Source organism: Pinus tabuliformis, chromosome 1_1 (assembly GCF_031772625.1).
Source record: "Pinus tabuliformis cultivar Carrire ecotype Pingquan chromosome 1_1, CPIR1, whole genome shotgun sequence".
Classification (NCBI taxonomy): domain Eukaryota; kingdom Viridiplantae; phylum Streptophyta; class Pinopsida; order Pinales; family Pinaceae; genus Pinus; species Pinus tabuliformis.
Window position 1 is genome coordinate 556,952,204 of NC_142297.1, and position 21,010 is coordinate 556,973,213.

Genomic DNA, 21,010 nt, shown 5'->3' on the forward strand with positions numbered 1-21,010 from the left:
AACCGGGCCATCATACTAAATTGAACTCCCACACCAAATGGTGTCTAGTTGGCACTTCATATCGGGGTGATCCCCTGAATGTTGGTGGGTCCATCATGTCAATAGGCACCTAAAGCAATTACCAAGTTGGAATGAAGACCCTATCTTTAGTGTTGGCACTTGAAGCAATTCGCAACCTGGAGAGAAGACCCTTTGTTTAGTGCGTAAGTCGTGGGGAAGCAGAAAGTTTAACTTTGTGCACCAAAAAGAAATTCTAAATATTGTACCTATATGGTAACAATGAAAAAGAATAAGTTAAATAACCATAAAACAAAATGAGAGTTCAAACCAAACCAAAACCATTAGAGTCATAATGATTCAAACCCATATAATTCCCAACTAAGACCTATATTCACCCTACAAGTCAAGTGACAAATGAATAGGGAATAAAATTTGGAATTCATGGTTTGCAACAAGAATCTCTCATTGTCAAACCTCCATTACCAAATTCAGAGAATATTTTCATGAATGTGGATTTAAGCACCTGCTCTTTTTCTGGTACTTGTAATGTAATTGTTTTCATATTACCCCGGTATTAAAAAAATCAGAAAAGGTTGTAAGATAAACCCCTAACTATATCACAAACAAATAAACAGTGTGCCATAGATTACAGTTTCTTTAGAAAATAAATTGCTATCTCAACACTGTAATGCATTGGGTCCAATCTATCTCCACCTCGTTCCATTAAAAAAAACATTTATTTATCACACAGTTCTTCTAGAAAGGAGTAGCATTTTCTAAATGAGAAAAGCAAGAGAGCGTTAAACTACCACACTACCTTGAACAGTAGCGAACTTGATACCCGTAAAGGTGGAAGGTTGTATGTGAACCTCATAGAAAACCTGAAGGCTATGAATTTAAGAGACTCGTATGAGATGAGAGCTACCTACTAACTAATAACTACCATGCCATAACCGATTCTGATGCTGCCAGATTCGGATGCAAAATAAAATTGGCAACTGAGTAGTCCTCCTCCTAGCCTTCCTCCTATAGCAATCACAACCCTCCTCTTGCACCAAACAAGCTATTCGTGCCCTCCTCTCGCAGCAAACACAGCTATTCATATAGGCAGAAGGCAAGTATGTCTTTTAATTATTAATTATTAGCTAAACTTTTATTAACTAATTAACTAATATTTATTTAGAGTTTTTTAATTAATATTTTATTAAATCTCATGACAAACCATTGTTTAATCGTGTAACAATGGATTTGACGGTCAAGATTAGGATGGAAAGATGACTGGGGGAGTTGATTTATTGGAACCCATTAAATTGTTTAGGCCAAATCCTCACCATTATTGTTTAAAATAAGTTTTTGACTACATATATTGATTCAATAGCTTGAAAGACCATTAAATCACTAAAATTATGAAAAATTCAAAACTAATTCCCCAAATCCTTACAAAATTTGAACTAAATTAAAAAAAAACAAAACAAAAAAACAATATTCGATAGGGCTTTCCACAAACCACTAGTAACACAAACTTAGATACACACGAAATATTCAAAGTTCACACTTTTTTTTGTCCATAAATATTCATCAACAACATGACATTACGCATCATATCTGTCAGTTTTCCCATCGCCATCAGTTCCATCGCCCAAACCTAGCCAATGGTTTTTGATTCTTTCGCCATAGCCGCCTATGGTATTAAACCAGAATTTCCTCTTCTGTATCCTCAATCTCATTATAAATTCAGGCATCTTGTCTTCCATTTGTTGCGGAATGCTTTGGCTAAGAACTATGGAAGTTTGTCCACCCTCTAGAGGTGCAGGCTCATAGAAGAAAAATAACTTCGAATGTCATGTTTTCATCTGCAAATTAACATAGCACAAGTCTTGCAGATAATAAATACATTGTTTTAGGTGAATTATATTGAGTCTATCTAAACTTAAGTTGATTGTAGATCTTAGGTGTATTTCAGAATCCTAGCTTTAGAACATGGTCAAATGTCTATTTAATATGTAAAATATCTATAAAATTATTAGAATTTGTTTTACAAAATTACTAAAAATACTATCCATAAATATTTAAAACAAGAAAAAGAACAAAAAAATAGTTTCTCCCAAGAAAATTCAAATTCAAATATTAGCCTATAACTTACCAAGGCCATGCTGGAACTCTATCTACTCATGCAAGGGAGCTTCATTGGCCATGTTGACTCTGTCGTCCACCATATCTATAGGAGAAAAGCCCATATATGGTTGCGCTTCCCATCCAAATGCTTCCACAAATGAACTAAAATCATCAGTTTGTTCCATGAGCTGAACAAAAGATAACTTTTGAGACGTAGGCGTCCATGAGTGGGGAAATTCAAGGTGGTCTCTTAGGTGTCAGTGAATTCGAATCTTCAAAGTGGTCTCTCACATGAGGGTGATTTCGAAACTTCAAAAGTGTCGGTGTCAGTGACATCAGAGCTTCAAAGTGGTCTCTAGGGCATAGGTGTTGACCTCTTTGTAGGTTCAGAGAGAATAGTGGGACCCTGGAGTCAGTGTCAGCCTATTTCGTGTTAAGAAGGTAGAGTGACAAGTGGAATATGTTGATGTTAATAAATTTTAAAAGCATATCACATAAATGGAAGAAATTTTTACGAGCGTAGAACAATTTCAATTTCTTTTATATAGAAGAAATTGTTACCACATACCAGTGGCATGTAGAGCTAAAAGACGAATGTGTCTTATATATTAGATACAAACAAGTATAGTTCTAAGGTAAGGTTGATAATTTTTTTGCTAAGTTATTCATTGCATTGCTCTATATATATGTTACTTTCAACATTTATATAGTAGAGGTAAATTTGTTTTTCTTTATGCATTGATTTTAAGTGTTGCACAACGAATATATACTATGTGAATTGAATTTTTTCGTTATTTTGAAACAATATGATTAGGTAAAATTACGGGGAAATATGTATTCTCACTAAAGAAATTTAGTAATGTGACAATGAATAATAAATCGATTAAATGGTCTATAATTATAATCATGAAAAAATCAATGTGACTAAACAGATATGAAATAAAATATTTTGAAATTTGAATTTCTATAATATATACATTTTTATTTTGCTTCATAATTTAAATTCAAAATTGTATTTTTATTTTAATGGTGTTTGTCACATTTTCATCATTATATTGCATATATTTTAATGTTTGTAAAGTAAATTATTTTGATCAGTATATTTTGTGCGTTAATTTAAATATGTTTGCGTAATGGATAAATAATAAATGAAAACATTTTCATTATATTGAAATTACTCATCAAAGAAACATTATGGATAGTAGAGGAATTTAATTGTAAGACAATGAATAACTGATAATGGTGTAAATTGTTATCATACATATATAATTAAAGGAAAAAACTCACTTCAAGTGTAAGATCCCAAAAAACAAAATAATTAATAGATCTATGACATTTCAATGTTCTAATTGAAAAGCTATGAAGAAAACACAGAACACACGAGATCTTAAAAGAAAGGTGCAACCGTTATTTATATTATTACCTGAAATTAATACATGTCAGAATGATCAATCATGAAATACCCTTGCAAGATGGCATGCACGATTGCTCAACAAGACTAAACTAAACACTAAAGCACAATTGTGGACCCTGAATGGATCCACCAGACAATTACACCCATGGGGTTTTCGTCCCTGAGATCAACTAGAATTGGCCTTGCCAAGTTCAGAATAAAACACAAATGGATAGATGAACTCAAGATGATCCCTATGCCTAGCGCATACCCTCCCACCTTAAATAGGCTTGATGGACTCTCTAGAAATCTTATTTTATTACTTTCCCTCAAAAAAATAAGGAAAATAGTATGGGAAGATCCCATGGAAAAATGTAACCATGGTAAATACGATGGGTAGGAAAAGGGAATATTACAAATCCTCTCTCCTAAAGATTACCTTCCCTCAAAAAATCCAATTCTATCCACAGTAGCAACATTTGTACATTGATACCAGGATCCCATACAAACAAGTATGATATCTCATTCCTCCATGCTAAATGATACTGAAGAGATCCTCTGATCCCTGGATTCCAAACAATCCTCCAACCAATATTTCTCTCAATAGATTCACCTGGATCCCAATGCCACCTAAGTCCCGGGACCTTTGGGTTATGATACCATCTCAGCCCTCCATCGTTGCCTATGCCTAAGGGTCCAAGCTACAATATGCCCTTGGCTATGGGTATCATCCTAGGAATCAACCCATTAATAGAGTTCCAACTCATCACCTCTCACCAATCCATCCCGTGGGAAGGATCTAACGCATGACCTCCCACATATGGGATAATACTATTATTTTTATCTTGCATGTTGCTCATCTCATACTACTCCACTTGGTCACCCAACATGATCCGTTTGGAGAACCCTTCCCTGCTTTCCCCAACGTATAGAGTCAGGTTAGTAGTGTTGCAAGCTTTATCTGTGCACTCTAGTAGAGGTCTGCTTTGGAACTCCTAACTATATTCCTCATGCTACCTTGTGAATAACTTGAGACGTTCCTCTACACTAGATATCTTGGTTGTTGACTCGACACATACCCCTATGAGCTCCTCAATTTTCCTGCTCTCCTATAAGATGGTGTCTCTAGCTGTCCCTACTGTTCTGGTGCCCTGTTAAATTCCTCTTTATCTATCTGTACCAAATGCTCAACTATCATAGCTCCAACTTGAACCTTTGAATGGTTCTCCGAAAATATCTCATCCTGCATACTATATCTTTCATGTTATCCTGCATGATCATGCTGGTTTATTACTGTTGATTCCTCACCTAATTCTCCTTGAATGTCTTCTCCCTAACCTTTCCCACAAGTGGGGAAAATAAGTTGTCCACCCTTTTTGGTTGTCAAACATGGATGTACTGGTGGACTGTTGTCTAAAACTGATTTCCCATCGTCTTTATGGGTGTCCTCCTGGATATCTATGGACCCAACTATATCATCAAGAGGAATTACCTCCTTCCTTTCCACATTTATTTTGTCAAGTTGACTGATTATGATCAGCTTTTCCTACAAGTTTCCCTAAAAAAAATTATGTTTCTGCTCACTATAAGTACTTGATGGCTCAGATATTTCATATGCTCTCTCTTGAAAACCAGTGAGCCCAACTATGGATGAATCTTCATGATCTGAAGGAGTCTCTAGCTGTTCTTCCCTTGTTGCCTCCTTATCACCTGGACATGAATGGTTAAGGGCCCAAGATCCCTTGCAGATAAAGCATATTCCTCTCCTCCTCAGTTCATTCTTGATGCATATTTTGTTCTTGCTTCCTCCATCAATCCTTCTCAACTCCTTCCTAGTCAACACCATTATGAGCAATTTTATGTTTTGCATGACCAACTTCTCGACTAGATCATAGGCAGTTGGTGATACCTTTGGTTCCTTTCTCCAAATGGTCAACAATTTTGATCTTAGTGTCTTGCATATGTTAGTATCTCCTCCTACGAATAGAGGCATAATCTTTTGCATGTTCGTTTTAACACATTCTGGATGAGATGATGTAATGTTGGTGTAAAATCTTTGTAGTAACTGAAAGATTAATTTGTCGCATTCCAAATTTAGCATATAGGTGCCAAAGATGAACTCTACCATGAATTTTAAAATTTTGAACCACTTCTGAAAGGTAGGAAGCTTGTTATTATTAAACCCGTGAAGGGCTTCTACTATGAACTGCAGTATATCTCTCATGAGATCATTATTGTAGGGTAGTTGTGATGATGTTAGAGATATGACCCTGCTGAGACAAGAATCAATTGTGAGCTTGACCCCTTCATAAGGATGTTCCCAAATTTTGGGTTGTATCAATGCAAGCATGAATGGCTTGAGACCCCAACTGAGTTCTTCCATTCTGGTTGCCCCACTTTGAACATACATGTGCCTAATTCCTCCAAATTACGAAGGTATATGACTAACTTCATTAATTGCAGCTCGGATCCAAGTGTGAAGAGCTTAGCCTCTCTTCCATGTTCTTCCTTCACCTCCCATGGGCACTTTACTGCATAATGACATGGATTCTTTTCAAGAATTGTCTATTGATTAGACCATTATTTTGGTCCAAGGAGGTATTGGTGTGTAAAGGACGATATATTCTCACTAGTTCCTCAAGACCTTTCTGCATGTTTTCCAAAGTCTCCTCAAGATGGTCCATCTTTTCAGTGTTTCACATACAAAAGAAGGACATGTATTCCTAATTATTTCACTTTGACAAACTTGGCCCAAATATAGCTTGAGCTATAATTAATTTTCCCACCTCTTTTTCTAGTGAAACCCTTGTCCTTCTGGAATTCTTAGCAAATCTGGAAGCATTCCCTAGTCTTCCCTTATCCACACAATTCTTATTGACGTCAAATCTTGTGTTCAACTTTTTTAACTGAAAAATGACTAAAAGAAGATATTGCTACAGACTTTTTATTTACAGATCGATAGATGCCTCATCGACTTTCTTTGATGGTGAGAACTATTTCATCGATAGTAGTCTAGATAATTCCTTCCCATTGAAATATCAACCCATATTTTCTATCTTGTTGAACATTAATAGTAGACACCATCACCATCAACCAATCATCACTTTTCCTTTAAAATCACGCATAAATCTCCCAACATAGATGCATGATATTCCCAAGTCAAATCCCATGCAAATCATAAACTAAAACTGATATTTGGGAGCTATTCCAATGACTTGAATATTTATCTCAAATGCCAATTATAAACCCAGGAATAATTAATTTGCTAACAAGAAAAAATGTGATCGATGAATATGTCGAAGTAGCAACTGCGTGAGCTCCTAATTGGTTCCAATCTGGTTCCCATGTATTATCTCATATATGTGGTTGCACACAGGCACATGGTTTTAGATACTTCACCACATTGATATTTTGGCTTGCTCTTCCTCAGATTTTGTGTGTATCAGTCTCCCATGTGACCCCCAGTGCTAAATACCCTTCTCGGTCTCATGAAACTTGGTCCTCCAAGCATTATGGAGAGTAGGCCTCCCAAAGATAGGTCTTGGCCTTAAATAATTATGGTGTCTAGGTTGCAGGGAATTTGACCTACAAACTCAAGTTATCAATTCAGAATTTCGACATTCACCCTTGGACCATCTCAATGATTGTTGTGAGGTTTTAGAATGTTTCTAACTTCGCATAATGAATTTTGGATGTATGTATCGCGCTCGGCCTTTGATTTCCTATGTGAAGGGTTTATGGTGTTAGCCTCCACAATATCCCAACGCTAAGAAAAGAGATCGACAGAGGTAACCTCAAACCAACCTTTTAGCTTGGCAGTTAGCCCTCAAATAGCCCTACCAAATCAAAGAGGTCTCTCTTTATGAACTCACAACCAATGAATGACTGGAGGAGGAAATATTTTAGGTTAGGTATGTTCAGGTCTAGGGTTTTGAAATTTAGGGTTTTGTTGGATCAGGAGTAGAGGTTTGGGAATTCGGTCAGGTTTCAATAGATTCAATTGCAAGGGATATAGAGTGAAAGGTAGGTATGTTTCAGTGACACTTTGAGGTTTGTGGATGTAATGTAGGGTTGAAAAAGAGAAGGTTCAAAATGGGCATGAATATCATGAATTCATTTATCAGAAGATAGATAACATAAACATGAAATTCCTAACAAAACAAAGCTTAAGCTTAAGAATTCTGTTTAAAAACTCATAGGAATATCACTGAAAGAAAAGATATGGAAATAAGGATAACTAATTATTCATTTAAGTGATTTACAGAAGAAAAAATATGTCACAAAATCATACCACAAGAATTCCTAAATAATAGTTGCAACTAGTGTGTTAATTTCCAGTAAAAAGATGATGAATACAAGCTCCAAATAATTTTACTCTCTGATGTCCAACTCTTCCCTTAAGTTTGATTTGGGTATATATAGACCAAAACAAATATTTTCCTCTCTCAGGGGTCAAATTACCTCATGATAGGAGAAATTTACATGATTATCTCTAGCCAAACCCAAACCTAGGGAAATTAAAAGCAAACTACCTAATCAGACCAACTGATTCATTTTGACTTTACAAACATAAGTAAGCACAAATCTACATGAAATTTACATTGTCCACCTCATTTACATTTAATTACATCACATGATTACCTTGGAGGATTAGTTTGACATGAGTTTGACCAACATATTTGACTTTGATTGTAGAAAATTCAAATTCCTATCTTCCTCGAAAAAATGCAACGAATTTTGTGAAAAGCGTAGCACCATCTAGAAAAAGTGCAATGCCAACTTGGAGGATAGTTTGAGTGACTTCTAGTGCTCTAAATTATGATATAAAGGCATCATTGGAAATCTTAGGATGTCTAATTGTCCATAGAGTCCTTAAGCATAAAAAATGGCCTCTCGAAGGCTAAGAAAAATGGATTCTCCCAAGGTCACTCTAAAAGCACATTGTCAAGGTGAAAATAGTGGCAGAAAGTGGTTTTTTGGCATGTTTTTGACATTTTTATTCCAACCAGAAGGCTGAAATGGCACACAAACTACATGTCTGATACATGCAGGTCATAAGATATCTAGGTATATAAACATTTTGTGATTTGGAGGCCTCAGGGAAAAGCGTACCGCGAGAGCGCTCCGCTTTTGGCAGTGAGAAATTTCCAAATATTATGGGTTCTCTACAAAAATAGGGCTCAAAGATGGAGCTATATCGCTCTAACCATAACACTTTTCACAACACGGAGAGAGGTTTCTGTTCTTTGGTATGTTATGAATAAAACCCTCCTCTAGTTTTCAACAATACTTTCCCATTTGTTCAGAATCTAATTTTGATGTTGGTAACTAAAGATTGCAAAAGTACAACATGCTCACAGCAAAAGTGCAACAAAACGTTTGGAGATTTATTTGGAGGCATTCCCAAAGGATTTTGTAGGTTTTAACCCCTTACAAAAATTACCTGCATATGAATTCTAAAGGCAAAAAATAAACAATGGCGAGAGCATTGCACATAAAACAAATATACACAGAGATTTTCCCTAGATCCCAAAATCGGGTCTACCAGATTGATTTTTTATTTTGTTTGTTTCAATTTTACAATACATATATATACATGTCAAAGCATCCATAAATCCAAATCCATTAACCCTGGATTAGAACATAATCGTAGTTCCCTTGACCGGATCTACAAAATACCATGGACCGAAAACCATCACGCCCAAAACCATGTGCAAAACCCATGCACAGAACCATAGGTAGGTCTGCCCACCTAATATAGGGTCCCAAAAAAAATTCTATGGGGCGCTTCCCTGGACCCCATAGAGGGGGGCTACTACCCCCCTCTAATACCCTGATTTAACAACTGGGGCTAGTCGTGGAAAGAATATAACACAACCCAAGAGATTTTTGGGTTGCAAGTGGTATGGGTGGAAACATGAGGATGTCGTCTACATAATGGAGTCATCGAGCACTGCAAACACTTTCTCCAAGACACCTAAAAATTCAATCTCCCAAGACTACCCCAAAAGTGTAGAAACTCTCCTGTAGCAATGATATTTTGGGCATTTATTCCAAATAATAAAAGTTTTGTATAAACAGAAGGATTTTTCTATTCCTTGGTCCATTATTGACAAAAACCTCTTTGACATTTCTCAAATTCATCTTCCTTACTTCAAAAACTAATTTTGAAGTAGGATTGTCCCTGTGTGCAATGTAAACCTTAACAAATGATCACAAAACTCTACAAATGATGTCAATCACCTATGCTTATAACATGAAGTCTATCCCTGGTGGTTTTTTCCCTCCCGAAATTAGTGGAAAAGAGGCTTGCCAACTTGGCATGGTAGCCTACCTCTTGAATCTTTTCACAAAAACGTAGACAACCCATATCCTCAAAGGCTTTCCTAATGAAAGATTAAGCCATTATTTCTTGGTGTTTGGTGGGCTCATACCTGATTATCTACCCTCCTTTATACTTTTTCTTTTCAGTGTCTCTGGTCTCTGCCTCCATGGTAAAACCATAGCTTACTAGGAGGAAGACTTAGGGCTTAATTTAGGAAAACTCGGGATTTGCAAAAATCTTGTAGATGGAGGGAAATGAAGGGATTAGGATTTGTCTAAATTGTTGGGGAAATTTCAAGGGGTAGGAATAGTTGTTAGGGAGTTTAGGGAAGTGAAATTTTTTTGTAATGAGTGAGGGGAAGGGGTAGAAAGCTTCAAAATACAGTCCTAGCCCAGGAAATTGTCAAGAACTGTAGCATAGGTTAGGGTTTATGGGAAAATAAGGGAGATGAGGGGAATATGCATGGAAAATGTAAGACGAGGTAGATGTAGTGTAAATGAGGGTGTTTGAGCATACAATGTAGGGGTTTTACAACAACAATGAAAGAAAATTACTAAGAGACCAAAAGCCCAACTAAACCCTAGGAGAGGGTGATTCTCTGAGCTATATGAGGAAAATGAAGTAAAGGAAGGATGAAGGAGGAGTGAATGTATCCCACTTACTTGTTGTTGATGTGCTAGAACCTACATTTGATGAAGAAACCCCTTGAAATGACTGATTTTTCTCCCTTAGAAGAAACACGACAGTTTGACCAAAAGAGCAGCAAGGCTGCCAAAAACGCAGTGAGGGAGAGAGAATGACAATTTGGTGGGAATATATTGATCCTTTGAGGGTGGACATTCTCTTTTCTCGTGGGGATATGTCTCATGAGGGTGAAATCAGCAAATGATATTTTTTTTTGGTCATTTTATAGGATGAGGGTCAATTTTTCTCTTTGATGGTGATGTGGCCCCACCTTGTTGTTTTGCAAAATGATTTAAGATGCTAGTGTACTACAGCTTCAAACTTTGTTATGCATAAATTTTACATCTTAATCAAGATCAAAATTTACATTAGAAATCATTTTAGATCATTTTCCCTGAGTACTACTCCCATAACGATGACCTAGGTGATGACATGACTCTTTTTGACCCTTTTTTGATGACTCTACCCAATAATGACATCTAATGGATTTAAAAACTGATGATTTTTACCTTTGCACATTGTAGTATGAGTGACCATGAGATGACGACTAAGATGATGATCAAGACACTTTATTGATGACTGATCAGAATGAGTGATGGCATGACCCAACTGGAATTTTGACCATGAAATGAAGGGAGTAGTAGCATACCTAGACATACTAACCAGTGACCAAATTTTTGTTTGAAAGGCTATTGAAAATATAAAAATTTGACCTAAGACCCTAACAAAAAATTTGTAAGAGTACATTTGATCACTAGTGACTTGCACCACAGAGAGACACTAACATGTGCTCCATCTAGGGATAGCATCTCCTTTAGGAGGTGTCAAGAACACTGTAGACTAGGTAGACTTATCCATTGGGCATGGAGTCAAAAAAAAATTACTTGAAACTGAAATGACTTGACACACTAAATAAAACTGACTTAAGTCTAAAACTGGCTACTAACTAAACTTACTTATGGCAATAGACCATCGAGATCTTAGGGCCTTCACTTCGGGCTTCAAATCCTGATGATAACCACCAACCTACTAAAGAAATATGTAAAATCACGTGAAAAGATCCCTCTAGTGTAACCAATCCAACAAATGTTTACTTACTTGAATCATGATCACACTTTCCTTGAGCAGGAAGAAAAAACAAAAGCTAGGAAACTCCAAGTGTCCACTGAACATGTGCATATGATATTTAAATACAATAAAACTCATCTCCCTTGATGACTACACCAAATTAGCAAAAGGATCTTCAAACAAATGTGCACTGAGATTTATCTCATCCAATAGATTGTAGTTCTTCTCTAGGTATTCTTCATACCATGAATATAAACTTCATCTCCATCCTTACTCTCATACTATTCTAACTTGTACTTTTCCCGATGTGACTTTAAATTTTTGGATGAACTTTGTATTGAGACTCCTGCTAAACAAGACAATGAAGTCTGTTGTCTGATCAAGTTTTTATCATCTCTATTTTTAAGGATATAGTTAGCTAATGGAGAAGAAATTTGACTACAGATATCATCCAAAACATCAACTGGATCATGGAGAACCTGAGAAGAATGTTGTAACTTGTTATACATTGGTTCTAATGAGACTGCATGATTTTATATAAGCTTTTCATTCTTTGCTTCAAAGACATTATCAAATTTTTTTCTTCAAAAACTGAAATGAATCAAAACCTAAATGTACAGAATTATCATGCATCAACTTATAATATGTTTCAGGTTCTAAGATTTCATATGTGGTTTGAAACTCAATGTAACTCAGTGGCTGCGATTCTGGAGTGAAAGAAGCTTCCCTATCACAAGTGACATCCTCAATCAATTCATGAGAAGGTTCCCATTTATAGAGTTGACAACTTGCTTATCTGCTTGCTTATAGTTTTCCCTTATTTTTTGCAAATGAGGAAAAAAACAAGGCTAAGGAGTCTCAATTAAGAAGTTCATTGTCTTATTCACGCTCAATATCAAAACTGAAAGATTGTTGATTTCTAATCTTGGGAAATTTTGATTTCTAATCTTGGGAAATTTTTCTCTCAGAAATTGAGATGAAGCAAAACACAAGGGCAAAGACCTTTCACTTACTTTAAAAATTTATGGATTCTCTTCATTACTATCATGATTGATATCCATAGGATGAGTTCTATATTTTAGCTTTTGTAATGAAGCTTCTTCCTCCCAAAACCATGTCATTGATTGCCTTGAAGAGTCATCCTCTATTTCAACAACATAATCATCATCATCATACTTGGGTAAATCATCAATATCAGGAGTGTCATCAAGCATACACATTAAATGAGTAGATTGATTCTCCACGAGTTGATCTACAAATCCATTTTCATGACTGTCCATAAATGAATACAAAAAAAAATTCATTTTCTGATTTATGGTAACTAGGATTAGTAGTAAATGGTCAAGGCCAACGACCTCTTATTCTTCTGCAATAAGTGGGACATGGTGTTTTTGAACAATTCCGAAGATGTCAAGTACTCCTCTATGTTCTCCCTCTCTTCTGCCTTCAATTTTGACCTTTTGACCAATAGATTAGCTTCCACAACTATTGCACTTTCCTGCATTTTTTCAGGTGTTGTAGTGTTCCTTTCTCTCAATTGAAACTATATTTCCAGATCAAAGGCATCCGAGTAGTGTAAGAGAGCTAAAACAAGAGGAAGTTTTATATCAACAGACATGGAATGGTATACTTGATTGAACCTCGCTAAAAAGTGTTGCATCATTTCTCCTTGTTGTCTTTTCAAATGATTATATTCTTCTAAAATCATAAAAGGATTACTCTTGATCACCCATTTATCAAGAAAGACTTTCAAAAACTGATGGAAACCGAAAATACTTGCAGCTGGCAAGTTCTTGAACCATTTCTTGGCTTCGCCTTGCAAAGATAGAGAAAAAATCCTGATGCTAACATCATCTTCTTCAACCTCAAAAAAGTCTAGAAAATTTCCAAATTTTTGAATTTGTTTTTCAGCAGTGATACCATATTCTCCATTAAACCTGGGAAGACATTTGTAATATTTTTTAGGGAAATCATGGAGTATAGGAGGTAAGATGAGTGGCTTGTATCTATTTGGAATTTTACAAGGTGTAGGAGTATGTACAAAAGTTTTAGGATTAGTCTTGATCTCTTGAGGCTCATCAAGTTGAATTTGATCAAAACAAGTTTCAAAAGAAGGATTTTGACCAAGATAAAAAGCATAAGGATAATTTGAATCCACAATTTCGAAAGGAAAGGAATAAAATGTAGGTTTTTGATCTTTCCTCAAGTACATCATACATTGGCAAATCTTCTTTACATTCTCAGGAAAAGTGGAAATAATTCACAACAAAGAACATGATGTCTTGGATGAAGGTACAAGTCGAATACCTGATCTTCTCATATTGTCCTTTCATTTTTCTATTGGTAAGTTTCATCCTCCAATGAAGTCTTTGAATTAAATCAGAAACTGATATGGAGTTGCCAAGTGAATGATTTTAGCCTTCATGTGTGTGATCACTGTCCACCATCAGCAATCAGATCTGATGCTTGTCGTTCACACCCATGGAAAATGTGATATTTCGTTCTCGAGTATGGTCGCCAAAACTATTAGTCTCCACAATATCCCAAGGCTGAGAAAGGAGATTGACATAGGTAACCTCAAACCAACCTTTTAGTTTGGCAACTAGCCCTACCAAACCAGAGAGAGCCCTCTTTGGTTTGGTAGGTCTAGCTTCCAAACTAAAAGTTTGGTTTCAGGTTACCTCTGTCGATCTCCTTTCTTAGCCTTGGGATATTTTTGAGCCTAACATATGGCACCTCCTAGTTTAGTGTCCACTGTCCAAGATTTTGTGGCCCCAACCCACACTCGCTTGGATGATGTGTCCACAACCCTCGTCCATAAGACCGACCCAGTTCATACAACACCTCAACAAAACAATTTCAAGCTCCAAGTACCAACCTTCACAATCACAATTGCACTCCAAGTACCCGCCTCTGCATGTAATTCTCTTAATACTATGCCACATAGTCGCCTGTGTACTCCCCTACAAGTCTTCACTGGTGATTGACACAATATGATCTGCTACGCCGTATGTAGCCTTAAGATATCAGAATTTTTGTTTGTAATCTGGAGATCATTTCCTGTTCTCAACCCAGTCACCATGACCAATTGTAAAATGGCATGGATCTACTACCTAGCAGATCCTTTGTCCTCTGAGATGTTATGATATTATGACATGTTACGAAAAGAATCAATCTGCAAGGAGGGATTATATCTACCTCTTTTACGACCTTAGTGAAATTCAAACACTATTTGAATGATTCAACCTGTTGAAGATAATTTAAAACTATATCTAATCTTCTCTTGGTAATACTTGATGTGGTTCTTTCTGCCACAAACACTAGTGCCTCAAATTGATCACGTCAAAATATTGTACACAGTCACCCACTCAACTCCCAGTAAGAAGAATAAATTTTCCTTCTGCAATTCAACGTATCATGCAATGGTCAAAGATAGGCTCTCCCTATTGTGAAAGTATGACACAATTGTAGTAATTTTTTATGGGCTCTCAGAATCCAATGCTATTGCAAATGGACACACAGCCCTACGGTGTGATCATCATAGTTTTGACTTTAATTTGATTGTCCATTGACTCCTTCCAGTGCTTCCACAGTGGTCGAATCTACTGTAGAATCCTTAAATCCTCAGTTTTGGCTCTGATTTAGCGACCTTCTACTTGGTGGTGGTCGTGCAACCCTTATGTTTTCCATTGGTGATAGATGGGCCCCCAAAATATTCTACGCCTTTCCACTGTTAGTAACAGTGATATTTTGTCTACGTTAGGATCTCCACGAGGCGTTTATATATATATATATATATATATATATATATATATATATATATATATATATATATAGTTTTATCCCTAGGTGCATGACCTTGATCAACCCACAACTGCGATCAATATTTGTGTGCTATTTCGATTTATGAAAGCATTTTTGGCCTCCCACAGGTTGTTGCAATCTGGTGTACAGATCACTTGGCCTTACCCAATGTGATCATAATGGGTCTACTCAGATAATTTGTTATTAAACTGGAGAAAAAAAACTCAAAACCATAAAAAAAACTGATAGATGTGAAACTCGAGGAAAAATGATTTTATTTTTATTTTTATTTTTTATTGTGAAACCTTTTTCCCCAATATGGATCTAGATATGTTTCTCCAAACATGAATGTGGGAAAAATTCCGAAAGAGGCCAATTAGGGTGATATTAAATATCACCAAAGATGGATATGCTGGGTAGGGTGAGAGTGAATCCCACCAAACTTCCCTGCATAGAATCATCAGGCTCACAGGATGCATATCTTTGATACCACTGTAAGATCCCAAAGAACAAAATAATTAATATATCTATGACATTTCAGTGTTATAATTGAAAACATAAGAACAGAAGCATAGAACACATGAGATCTTAACAGAAAGGTGCAACCCTTATTTATATTATTATCTGAAAGTAATACATGCCAAAATGATCAATCATGAAATCCCCTTGCTAGATGGCATGCACAGATTTTCAAAAAGACTAAAATAAACATTGGAGCACAATCATGGACCTTAAATGGATCCACTAGACAATTACACCCACAGGGTTTTCGTCTGTGGGATCAACTAGAACTTCCCTTGCCAAGTTCTCAATAAAACACAAATGGATAGATGGACTTAGGATGATCCCTATGCCTAGCTCCTACCCCCCCTTAAAAGGCTTGAGGGACTCTCTAGAAATGTTATTTTATTATTTTACCTTGAAAAAAGAAGGCAAATACTACGGGCAAATCTAATGGGAAAATAACATGGTAAATACCTTGGGTAGATTTTTTCCATTTTTACCTCATCAAGAAAAGGGAATATTACATGAAATTCACATCAACTCTAACTCAGAAGTTGATAGAACTACTCACAAAAAAAATTCTCACATGATTCCAACATCTCCAACTATTAAGATCTAGTTTCTTCTAAGCCTAGGTACCTAATAATCTAAGGTAAAAGGTCATATAAAATCAAAATTATAAGTTGAATAAGACAAAACCTAAAGGTATCCATAATCTTCTAGTCCCAAGTACACCCCTAAGTGCTATATCTTCCATTATTCGATATTCCTAAATTCGTATAAGTGCTCATTATACTTGCCGCCTTTATATGATTTTCTAAGAGGGGTCCTTCCTTAGGCTTCATAAGTTCAGAAGGAATCATGATGGAGATTTTGAAATAAACATATATGGGGTATGACCTTTGTTGCAATATCTCAAGTTAAAGCTTTGAATAGTCTTTGATTTCAACATGCTTTCTTATATGATCATTATTAAAGGATGAGAAAGCTAGTAGGTGTGGCTATAAGAAAAGGTGAAGAAGATATATTGACAAGATGACATGTATTCTAGATGTATTATTTGGTATATGCATCATATAATTTCTTATTATTCACCTTCTTTTATCATTGAATATTGTTACTTTATTACTATTCACATTATTTCTCATGTAGCTTTTAAAGTTACTTTCTTGATGGTAGTCTCTATATTATAAATGATACTTGGTCAATTTAAAATGATTAAATTTTATATAAACATATACATAAGGTATGATAATCAAATCTCATAACATCATTTATGGCACCATTATATATGATATTCACATTTTGGAGGAGACTCCTTCATAAAAATATCTTGGAATTGATATTCGTCATAAGTTGAATTTGAACTATAATGATGAAAAAAGGATGAATGGATGGTGAAAAGCTTATTAGAAGATTGAATACAAGTGAAAATTAGTATACCTTTGGTTGTGGAATAAGAAAAAACACCTTGATTGACACTCTCATCACTCATGTTATATTATATGAATGAGAACTTTGAGGATGCAATATTTCTATAGATTCATGGAGAGGGCATGATATAATACAAAAGAATTTTATAACTTTTAATCTTAGTATTAAAGGCAATTCACCCTATCCCATCCTCTTCATACAATCAAGTATCTACCTCATTAAGTGCATCGCAATGGTTAGGTACTGAATGTGTACGAACAAGATAAACAACATGGATGACAAGAGGTTTTCCATAATGCTATGAACTCTAGTTTTGTTGTGTACACACAAATTAGAACTCAATGAAAAAATATCTATTACTCTTATGCTATTAAAACAATAAACTCTAGTTATGTTGTGTACAGACAAATTAGAACTCAATGAAAAAGTATATATTTCTCTTATGTTATTAAAACAATAAAAAACTATTTAACAACTGCGTGGAAGTGTCCTCATGACTCTTTGCTAAACCTTCATGGAAATTAAACCTTTCCCAATCATATGAAACTCCCCACTTTCTAACATTATTTCTATCATAATTCACATTAACTATTATTACTATAAAATAATTAAATAATAATAACCTTTCAACTTAAAATATAACTTTATCTCTCAATATTAAATAAGGAAATTATGTGTGGTTTATTTTCATAAAAGATCATACACACCATTCCAAATTTAGTTGTGGATTCTCCCTTAACCATCTACTCAAATATAATCCTTATTTCCCTCTTAATCATCAATGTTAAAAGAAGAAAATACACCTTTTTATTTCCTCAAAAGCATTGTTAATTATTATATGTTTGGAGTTCTTTTTGTTGGAAACTTGCTATAAAAAAAAATGATCAATTCTTGATCTTTGATGTTTAAAATAAGTTTTTCATTGCATATACTAATTCAATAGCTTGAAAAATCTTTAAATAACCAAAATTATGAAAAGTTCAAAACTCTTATGATTCCAACAAATCCTTACAAAATTTTAAATAAATAAAACCCAAAAAATCGAAAAACTCATAAATTTGTAACATAAAATATGGCTCTCCACACACTAAAATATAGAAGGACCATTCAACACAAACCAACAAAGATACACATGTAAGGACACAATGTTTCTTCTGCATAAATATTCATTAACGACATGACATTACGCATGATCTGATAGTTTTCGATGGATGGTCAGACACATCCTAACCTTATTATCACAATGGACGGTCCAAAATATCTATGAATCAATGTAGAATGGAAGGTAGTTATTGATTGCCAAGGAATACATTGATTGGAAGATGCAGAATATATTCTATTTGCACATGGCAACGAGGACACGACGTGGGGGCTTTGAGGGCCTTCTTCCATGCTGAACAGCTAGGTTGTTCAACAACAACACATCTCCTTCTTGCCACGTGAAATCTACACACTCCTCATCCAGTATTCCCTTCAATGCCTCCACTGCTTCACCAGGGATATCACTTCCATCTCCCAAACCTAGCCACTGGTTTTTGCTCCTTTCGCCATAGCCGCCTATGGTATTAAACCAGACTTTCCTCCCTCTGTATCCCTCAAATGTTCTAATAACTTCAAGGGGGCCGAACACGAACTCTGCTGATCCATCTTCGTTGCATTCAAAACTTGAACAACCCATCACTTCTGCAGCTCTGCTCATCATTCATTCACATGTCAAACCATGAATTCTGAATTCTGTTTAGCTATTTGTAATAGTCTTCCGAATGTAAACAATGCATCACTAAAACATGCCCATAGACCTCTAGATTAACAAAATTGTAAGCTCATGGTTATAGAAATTATGAGTGTATTGTATTTAATAGTAGTTTTACAAAGTTATGGTTATTGTTTTTATAGAGTGAGGAATACTTTAGAATTAGATGAATTTAAGTGACATCGGAAAGTGAATAATTCATCAAATGTTAAAATATTTTCAAAATCTAATTTTATTTATTAAATTCCAAAAAATCCCGAAAACTAATTTACTTTCAAAATCTAATTCTATTTATTAAATTCCAAAAAATCCCAAAAACTAATTATCTTCAAAAATCTAATTTTATTTATTAAATTCCAAAAAATCCCAAAAACTAATTTACCTAAATAAACGGGAGTAAAGTCGAAAGCAGATTTTAAAGTATTCCATTCCACCGACACCTACCTCTTCTTTGCTTCGCTTGGGTCGTTAGTTCCCAAAGCAGACTGCCAATTTTTGGCTATGAAGGAAGCAAGGAAGCCCTTGGTATTTTGGGCTGGAGTAGTTATTTTAAACATTAACCCTAGCTTCTTCAATCTCCTTACAAATTCAGGCACCCTGTCTTCCATTCGCTGCGGAATGCTTTGGCTGAGAACTATGGAAGTCTGTCCACCCTCTGTAGGTGCAGTTTCACAAAAGAAAAATAACTTCGATGGCCACGTTTTCATCTGCAAATTAACATAACACAAGTATGGCAGATAATCAATACTTTGTTTTTATGGGAAGTATATTGAGTGTATCTAAACTTAAGTTGGATTTTGAGTATATTCCAAAAGTTGATTGTAGATTCAATTATAGATTTTGAGTATATTGTAAAATTTGAGCAGGTCAGATATCTATTTAATATATAGAAACCTTATAAAATTATGAGAAATTGTTCTGCAAAACTACTAGAAATACCATCCATAAATATACTTTTAAAAACACAAAATTACACAAGAAAATTCAAACTGAAATATTAGCCCATGACTTACCAGGGCCATTTCATGGTGGAACTCTATCTGCTCGTGCAAAGGAGCTTCGTTGGCTGTGTAGACTCTGTCCTCCACCTTTGCTCTGGGAGCAAAGCCCATATACGGTTGCTCTTCCCATCCAAACGCTTCCACAAATGAACTGAAATCAGCGGTTGATCTGAGAGGGAATCCTCTGAAGAGCAGAGCGCTGTGTTCCATGAGCTCCCGTTCTATCCATTCTCTGTTGTTACGTATTGTCTGGGTTATACCTGCAATCACTCCTGTGTGATGCTGAGAACCGACGCTTTGGTGAGCAGGGAGCAGAACTTTGCGAAATAATCTTTTTTCATCTGATATTCCTCCAACAATCTTCTGCTCTGCTGTTCGGCCTTCCAAGAAAGCGTGTATGGTTGTGTACGTGGAGGCAGAACGGGATTTTCTAGAAGGGGACAATACAGCAAGACAAGGTTGTGTACGTCATGTAGACCGTCATTCCTTTGCGATATCGGTTGGGATCTTCATATTTGCACAAAAATTCTCCATATACTTTTTACTGGCCGTCATTGATGCAGTCTTCGTTGTCGGCGTCGGTGTAATCTGAGCTTCAGTGAGACTGAGGGACGGAGATGTCGGTGAATTTGGATTTTCAGAGTGGTTTTCCTAGTGAGCGGTTAGGTGACTAAATATTTTGGAATCTGATAGATAAGAGTAAGAGTTTCGATATTTTGAAGGAATTTTTTATTCAATTTTCTGTCTAATTTATCGGAATTATAAATTTAGGTTGGAATACACATTTGAGTAGTCTTTCATATGGTACTGTAATCAAAAATTCATTTTAAACCACCCAAATCAAAATTTAAAAAGAAAATCAACCAATTCCAACTAAAATTTCCAAAACGTTTAATAATTAAACAATGACAGAGTGAAGGTATCAATGT

At 35.5% G+C, this 21,010-nt stretch overlaps 1 protein-coding gene across 1 annotated transcript; it reads right to left on the bottom strand.

The window, feature by feature from the left end:
- Window positions 1-18,528: 18,528 nt before the first annotated feature.
- LOC149214359 (clavaminate synthase-like protein At3g21360) lies at window positions 18,529-20,636 on the bottom strand. Its single transcript, XM_089389373.1, has 4 exons — window positions 20,620-20,636; window positions 20,094-20,511; window positions 19,525-19,787; window positions 18,529-19,018 (listed from the first exon to the last, which is right to left on the bottom strand). Exons 1-4 carry the CDS (start codon window positions 20,634-20,636, stop codon window positions 18,664-18,666), a joined length of 1,053 nt encoding a protein of 350 aa, XP_089245499.1. The 3' UTR covers window positions 18,529-18,663.
- Between the last annotated feature and the right edge of the window lie 374 nt (window positions 20,637-21,010).